At 33.3% G+C, this 7,757-nt stretch overlaps 1 protein-coding gene across 1 annotated transcript; it reads right to left on the minus strand.

Annotated features, from left to right (window-relative positions):
* Positions 1–2,120: 2,120 nt before the first annotated feature.
* LOC109207113 (polygalacturonase At1g48100) lies at positions 2,121–7,411 on the minus strand. Its single transcript, XM_019369997.1, has 6 exons — positions 6,873–7,411; positions 6,030–6,197; positions 5,544–5,588; positions 5,045–5,252; positions 4,749–4,830; positions 2,121–2,896 (listed from the first exon to the last, which is right to left on the minus strand). Exons 1-6 carry the CDS (start codon positions 7,290–7,292, stop codon positions 2,395–2,397), a joined length of 1,425 nt encoding a protein of 474 aa, XP_019225542.1. The 5' UTR covers positions 7,293–7,411; the 3' UTR covers positions 2,121–2,394.
* Between the last annotated feature and the right edge of the window lie 346 nt (positions 7,412–7,757).

The raw sequence follows: 7,757 nt of genomic DNA on the forward strand, positions 1-7,757 counted from the left end.
TAAAATAGGACATCAGCCTTTACCGATACATACCTTAAACAAGCTACTGCTCTCCATACGAGAGGGCCAATTTGAGCCAAACAAATTTTGAAAAAACGACAAAAATCGAGTATGACTGAGTCGATAGCAGGAATAAATCCCAAAGTAAAGGGATAAGTATAAACAGAGGAAAAACCAATCCTATAAGAAGATATTCTCTTGTTTGGGTTAGGAATAACTATATGAAGGTCATCTCTCCAACGACAATCTGTTCGAACAGTGGAAATTAAGGGTTCAGTAATTAAAGAAGGATAAGTGTCAGCTCTCTCTAATTTAATTACTTGGTCACGAAGGGATTCTTTATCATGCTCGAAAGATAAATCAGTTGGCACTATTTCTTCGACCAAAGGTTCTTGCATCGACTCAGAAGATTCTTTGCCTTTAGAGGAAGATCTATTAATGAAAGAACCTCTAGAAGTAATACCAGAGCTAGAAGAAGAGTGATGGAACCAGAGGTACCACCACAAATGGATCCAAGGCCACGAAGTCTACCCCCTCTACCCCTTCTATGTCTCACAGGGGCATTGGGGAAACTGTCAAAAATTGGGACTCTTCTAGGGTTGGGATTTGTAGATGACATGGTAGAAAGGCTTGAACAGAGGAAGAAGTGAATAGAAGTAAATAGTGAAATATTAGGTTAAAATTTGTGGAAGGAGGATTAAGTTTATATAAAAGCAACCGTCAAAGATTAAGAAGTGCAATGATGGAAAGCCTATAATAAAGGCAACTATCACTTCGTGAATATTGGAGTTGAAGAAGCCTTGAAAAAAGGCTGCAGAATCACAGAGCTAATGAGAAGGAGACACGTGTGCGATGCATTAAATAGAAAAGACAACTGAAGCGTTAGTACTGTCATAACATTAATTATGGCAAAAATTCCCTTTTTAATGAAGATCCACTTCCCAAATATTTAATTGATAAATAAATGGAAAGTGGGGGGACTATCTGTATTGGGAAAAAATTGAATTTAAATATTGAAGATGACATGTCATGACACGTGGACCGGTCAGATAGTCAAAGCATAACAAACAGTTAGAAGACACGAGCAACAATAGATGCGGGAGAGAAGACACGAGCTACTATCCAGATGAAACGAGACTCGTACCTGTTCGAGCCATTTAAAGCTCGAAGATCAGAAGGAATTGAAGATATGAATCTGATAGCGTAAAAGAGTCCAAATTCAACATTAAATGCCAAATACGTTAGAGAATTTGTATTTAATAAGAATGATTGAATAACGTTTCTTTTAATGTCATTTACTGCTCGTAATTGCCTCATTAAGACAAAGATATTACACTTTCTCTTAGAATTGACTATAAAAGGAGAAAGTCACAACATTTGTAGGACACGAAATATCATTCCGATTATACTGAAATATACTCTTATTCATTGCTTTATTGTTGTTCACAAAATCTCTTATTTCTTGATTATCAGTAACCCGATTTCTCTATTAAATTCTAGCTTTAACCAAATATTCAGTTTTCTGGTTAAACACCGGTAATGAACTGTTTGGTTTTGCTAGAAATGTGTACATGTATCTTGCAAAGGGACTTGGGTGAGGAAATTCTAATTAAAGAGCATGACTATATATGTTGAAAATTTTTTCTATGGAAGTGAAGATTTTGAAGGCAAAGAGTTGCATCTTGTAACTTATGGATTGCGCAACAGGCTAGAGGAAAAGTTTATTTCTCCTTCAGACCCCTGCAATTTCATCATTCAATTTTTTAACTGTGAATATCAAGCCAAACCTTATCCTTTGTAATTCAACTGTTAGATTTGGTGTTATTTGTCGTCCCTACAGACAAAGGAGCATATCTTTATGGTAAAGCTTGACTTTCTCTCTGTCGCTCTCTTTGCATTTGTCTGTACTTTCTTTCTTTCATCTTATTCCTTTTATGGTTGATAAGAATGTCTAATCCTCACAAGAAACCTTAGTTTTCCTTTTTACCACAACAGTTAATCTCATCACATGGTAGTTAAATTCCGAGGCGTTTATAAAAATCTAGCATTTGGAGAAAATATGAAAAATCCATCCACTCTGCTTCGTAGTTTTTAGTTGCTAATATTTGGAAATTGCAATGGAAATGATGGATAAAGAAGCTCTTTAGTAAATCATTTTATTATTAGTAGACATTTCATTTCACTCTCTAGTACAGAAAATAGGCCAGTAAAATAGACCATATATATCTGCTACAAATAGTATTATCAACATCACACAGGGACACTAACCCCAACTGGGATGGAGGCTAGAAAACTATATAGCAAAATAACCTACAAAAAATAGCATATAAAATAAAGCTATATATAACTAAACAAAAATAGTACTACTAGTAAAGTGAACTCCTCGATCGATCATCAGCTGCAGGTATATGCATCATCACCAATTGACTGAGGCATTCCATCTTGTAAACAATCAATTGGAGGTATCGTTAACGTCTGTTGAATCCCATACGCGTTCCAACAGAAAGGATCATCGACAAGCTCGCCTTCGTGTGGAAGAAGTTCAACTTCAGACATTGTAATATTAGTACAGGCAATGGTATCACTACAGGCAAAGTGAATTGGAGCACTTCTAACATCGTACGTGCCTTTAATGTTCCTGTACGAGATGTCTCTAACACTAACTGCAGATGTTTCGTTTTGACAGCCTTTTGTCATGCAGTAATATTGGTCTATGATTATGCAGTTGCGCACATTTTCCATTTGAATTGTGTCGAATGATAATCCTGTTACTGATCCTGACCCTCCTTGCCATGTTTTTATTCTTACTCCGTTGTCTGAGTCTCGTATAATGGCGTTCCGGACTGTTATGTTCGATACACATGCCTGGCTATGGTGCACCCCTAGGCTCCCAATGCTGCACAAAAAAATACGCGATTATTGGAGCCAGTGACGTAGCTATCAATGCCGAAAGGTGGTTATTGGAGGCAGTTGACCACCCTTTGTCGGAATTCTATATATATATATATATCAAATCTTGAACACCCTTACAAAAATTTGATTTTGCTACTGATTGGGGAGCAAATGAAAATGAAAGTATTCCACTTTTTGAAAATTATTTAAAAAATATAAGGTGTCTTTACACAAATAGCCGGTCGAATTTACTGTTTACTTTTTCTAGCCAGTATACAGAGATTATACAATGATCATACATAATTATATAGGAAAAATGCATAAGTACAACCCCCCCCCCCCCCCCGACCTATACCCAGATTCCCAACTACACACTCTACTTTTGCGGGGTTTTTATTATCCCCCCTAAACTATTTTAAAGTAGAATTATTTGCACCGTTAAAGCTGACGTGGCAGAATGTGTGTATTTCACTCTCCTTGGGAGAGTGAGAAGCAAGAAAAAATGATTTTCAGATTTTTCTTTTTGCTTTTTTACCATTTTTTCTTACTTTTTTTCCTTTCCTTTGTCTTTTTCTTTTACTTCTTTTTCGTTTATTCTCTAATTCCGGCGGATACTCATTCACCGGCAACTTTGTCTAACCGATTTTCTTCTAATTCTATTTTTCTTTTTCCTCTTTCTATCCTTTTCACACACAAATTAAACTCTCCAAAAGATTTATTCATAAGTAAAGCAAAATACATTCCAGTTGGGGGGGGGGGGGGGGGGGGGAGGGGGATTCATCATCGGAAAACCTTCTCACCCCGAAAAAATTAAGGTATTGAAATTTTAACTGGAAAAAGTCTTCTCCGCTTATAGCAAAACACACTCCGATCGGGATAAAAACATGTTCGGAAAAAATGGTGCCTTTGAAATTCCAACGTCCACCATTTTACTCCGCCAGTGACCAAAACAAAAAGAAAGAGAATGAAATAACAAAAATAAAAGAATAATAAGAAATAAGAAAAAAGGATAAGAAAAAGAAGAAAGAATAAAAAGTACTAAATATACATGTGGCGGAGCGTGTAGTTCACCACTTGCCAAGAGTTTGGTTGTCTAATTTTAGGGTGGTATTTATTCCGTTTAAAAAAAGTTTAGGGGGGTAATAGGACTCCCGCAAAGATAAAGTGTATAGTTGGTAATCCGGGTATAGGTCAGGGGGTGCTTATGCATTTTTCATATATATATATATATATATATATATATATATATATATATATATATATATATATATATATATATATATATATATATATATATGTCGACTATTTTAAGTTTAAGTGCTAGTATAGGCGGCTATTTAAGTATAATCTACGTATACGGGCTAGAAAAAGTAGACAATAAATTCGACCTTCTATCTGTATAAAGATCCCTTATATTTTAAAATATAAATACTCCATGACGAATGAAAATGGAAGGAGCATGTTTTACAAATCTTTTCTTTAATTTTTTTTTTTTTAGAAATTAGAGGTAAATATGCATAATTATTTTTTTAGACACTAACAAATCCAAATAACTTGTTTTTTTTTTTTTGGTGCAAAAGATAATATTCATATATATTAACTACTGCATACAGAGAGTGACCCACTACATGTGGCTGTCTTGCCATACTTAAACTATTTCTAAAGAAAACTTTACATTAGTACTACTACTTGGAGACAAAAGGAAATAAAAAAGAGAGGTTTGATATATTATAGTCTTGTGATCCATCCCAATGACATAATTTTTTAATTAAGAAGATGGAAAAGACAAATCTTGTCCTTATTAGCAAAATAAGATTAAGCTTTCTGTTATTTAATACTATAAACAGAAAAAGTACCTGATCCCGTGACTGGGCCCACATGTGACGGCTTCAATATCAACGTTTGAACTACCAGGTCCAATTGATATACAATCATCGCCTGATAAAACCAAAATTACATTTTTTAAATAATTAATTTTTGAACAAAATATAAAATCGACCCGTTCACCAAAACTGATTACAAATATACGTTTTTCTTAATTTACCATATATCATACACTTATTAAATTAGTATAAATACTAGATACGAGTAAATATTATCGTAAAATGCTCTCCCAAAAGAAAAATCTAAAATAGAGAGAGATAATTTGTACCATTTCCTATAACGGAGTTGTAAATTCCAACGGACTTGGTGTTCTCAATGTGAATTCCATCCGTGTTTGGGCTAAGTTTAGGGGAAGAAATTGACAATTGGTCAATTAATACTCCTTCACACCCATCAAATTTCATGTGGAACATTGGACTGTTTTGTATTCTTAAACCTCTCACCACCAAATTTGAGCTCATGAAAAACCTTATCATCTGCCAAAAATATTCGTACAAACAAAACTTACATTATGAAAATTTTAAATGAAAAAAAAAGGGATCGTTTGGTTCGGAACAAGTAGAATTAGATGTGATACTAAGATTTTAATATAAAACTTATATCGATTTTAATTAACATCAGTAATTAAACATGGGATAAATATAATTTTAAATTTTATATTGGAATTAATCTTGTGTGAATACACTGAAATTATTATCATAATTAATATTTACAAACCAAACCAAAGAAGTATCTTTTGAGAAGAGAGAGGAAGTGAGCTAACTTACAGCAGGGCTATCACATGGTCCAGGTAATGTTGAGCCATTAGGTCCCTGAAAAATGACAAATGGAATTTTATTAATTACCATACGAACTAACATTCACGAGAATCATCTAACTTTATGCTTATCAATATACTACTAGTAGTACTTTTTAGTATTTAAGTTATGTGCATTGATGATTAAAAAAAATATTTACACAATTAGGTCAGTTAAAAAATAATTGCCCGTAACTATATTAAGTAGCATTGATTGTTAGTCTTTGATAAATAATAAGTATCTTGTACAACAACTCAAATTATAATTGCATATAATTTAATTCTATATTTAAACTGATGAAAAATGACATAAATTGAATTAATCCAATAAGAAAGAGAGACAATGAGAAAGAGAGAAAGACACTAATAATATCACGGACCATTTTACACTTTTATCTTCTTCTTGTTTTTAAGTGTAAAAAGGAACTAACAAAAAAATAGAAGAAAATAGACTTACCCTGTGAGGTTTGCAAGGTAATTGCCACCATTTTTCGCCGTTACCTTCAATAGTACCAGTGCCAGTAAAAGTCATATTATCAAGTCGGTAAAACACAAGCCATTGCTTGTTACTATCTTCTTTTGGCCAACAATCTGGTCCATCTGGTGGCATTAAGATCCCATTTACCTATTTAGAACATTCAAAGAACAAAATTAATCATTGTATACACCTTTATTTTCTCAAATTGAGTTTTGCATTTGACTTCAAATTAAATTTCTAGGGAAATTGAAAGATATTAATTTTTTAAAAGTCTAAATATACAAATTTTAGGAATAATTGAATACTAGGAAATATATGCATTCAAAAAGGAATATTATAATCAAAAGACATTTTACTATATATGTCAGTTAAATAAACAAATATTAGCTTTTTTTTTGTTGGAAAGAAAATGCCGTTTAGCTATGACCCTAAAAATATAAAAACAATATAGAACAAAATATCTACCTACAAAAAATAAATGAAAAAATATAAATTATTATAACTTAAAATCTCATATTTTATCAAACTTTGGCTGCTACCTCCGCCACAGGAAATAAAGTATTTCAATTGAATCCCATTCATTCGACAATCGTACCACACAAATAGTGCAAAAAGTAATTTATTCTTATATATGTATATATAAAATTTTGAATTTCCTTAACTTACTTTAAGTCTTAGGTTTTAATTTTTAAATTTCCTTACTAAAATTCCTGGCTCGCTAATGCTTTTAGTCCCCCATCCCACATCATAAGAATAGTAAAGAAAAATTTTAAAAAAATTAATGAGAAAGAAAAAGAAAAAGAAGACATATATGTTTCTTACTTGAAATTCAAGTCCAGGTTTACAAGGGCCAGAGAAAATGGTAGAAGTGATCATAAAAACATGGTCAGCAGGAGCCAAAACCACAGCTGATTCAACCTGACATGCTTCTTTCCAAGCAGCTCTGAATGCATCAGTGTCATCCGTTGAGCCATCTCCTATGGCACCGTACTCAGTCACGTCGAAAATGCAACCAGAATCTGAATTAGTCGAGCCAGCAGGACCTCCGTAACTCGGGTCCGATGGAACAACATTACTAGCAGGAGAAGAAGCTGGTGGTTGTTCATCAACAGGACTAGGAACATAACTAATACTTTTGCTCTTTGGTTTCTTGGAAAGATGATGTCTTCCTTCCACATTGATTAAGTGGCTAAAGAATAACAACATCATAGTAACCCATAATAAGCGAAGTATCTTCTCCATTGAAGTTGGAAATTGAGAAAATATTAAAGGAAAAAAATAAAAACTTTATAGTACTATAGTGTTATTTTTGTGTGTGTGTATGTGTGTTTTCATGTGGTAAGACACAAGAATCATCTGAAGTTGAGGCTGCAAATTTATAGTGAAAAGGGGGTTACTAAAAAGTTAAAAGTTGGAAACACGTGGCAAGTTTAGGTTGATCAATCAGTCGTTGTCTACAAGAATACTCTCTTTCACGGGAGAAGATAACTAAAATTGGGGTTTTGAGATTGAGAATTTTTTACAACAATATGTGAAAGACATGCCAAGTCATAGACTCTTGGTTGTTTGACATTTGGACTTGTGGGTCCTACTTCTACCACTATAGTTTGCCACATTTTCCTCTTTCTCTGTTGTTTCCTGCCCACTCTCGTGAGTTTATATATCAATCTATGAAAAAGAACCTTAGGAAAAGAAAATTACGTACAT

This window comes from Nicotiana attenuata, unplaced genomic scaffold (genome assembly GCF_001879085.1).
Source record: "Nicotiana attenuata strain UT unplaced genomic scaffold, NIATTr2, whole genome shotgun sequence".
Taxonomy (NCBI): Eukaryota; Viridiplantae; Streptophyta; class Magnoliopsida; order Solanales; family Solanaceae; genus Nicotiana; species Nicotiana attenuata.

What these genes read in the sequence shown, in the direction of transcription:
- LOC109207113 (XM_019369997.1), bottom strand. Translation starts at nt 7,292, where the DNA reads ATGGAGAAGATACTTCGCTTATTATGGGTTACTATGATGTTGTTATTC. An exon ending in AACCTGGACTTGAATTTCAA is followed by an intron (nt 6,198 to 6,872) that starts GTAAGAAACATA and finishes TGTTCTAAATAG; the next exon opens with GTAAATGGGATCTTAATGCC. An exon ending in GGGCCCAGTCACGGGATCAG is followed by an intron (nt 2,897 to 4,748) that starts GTACTTTTTCTG and finishes TTTTTTGTGCAG; the next exon opens with CATTGGGAGCCTAGGGGTGC.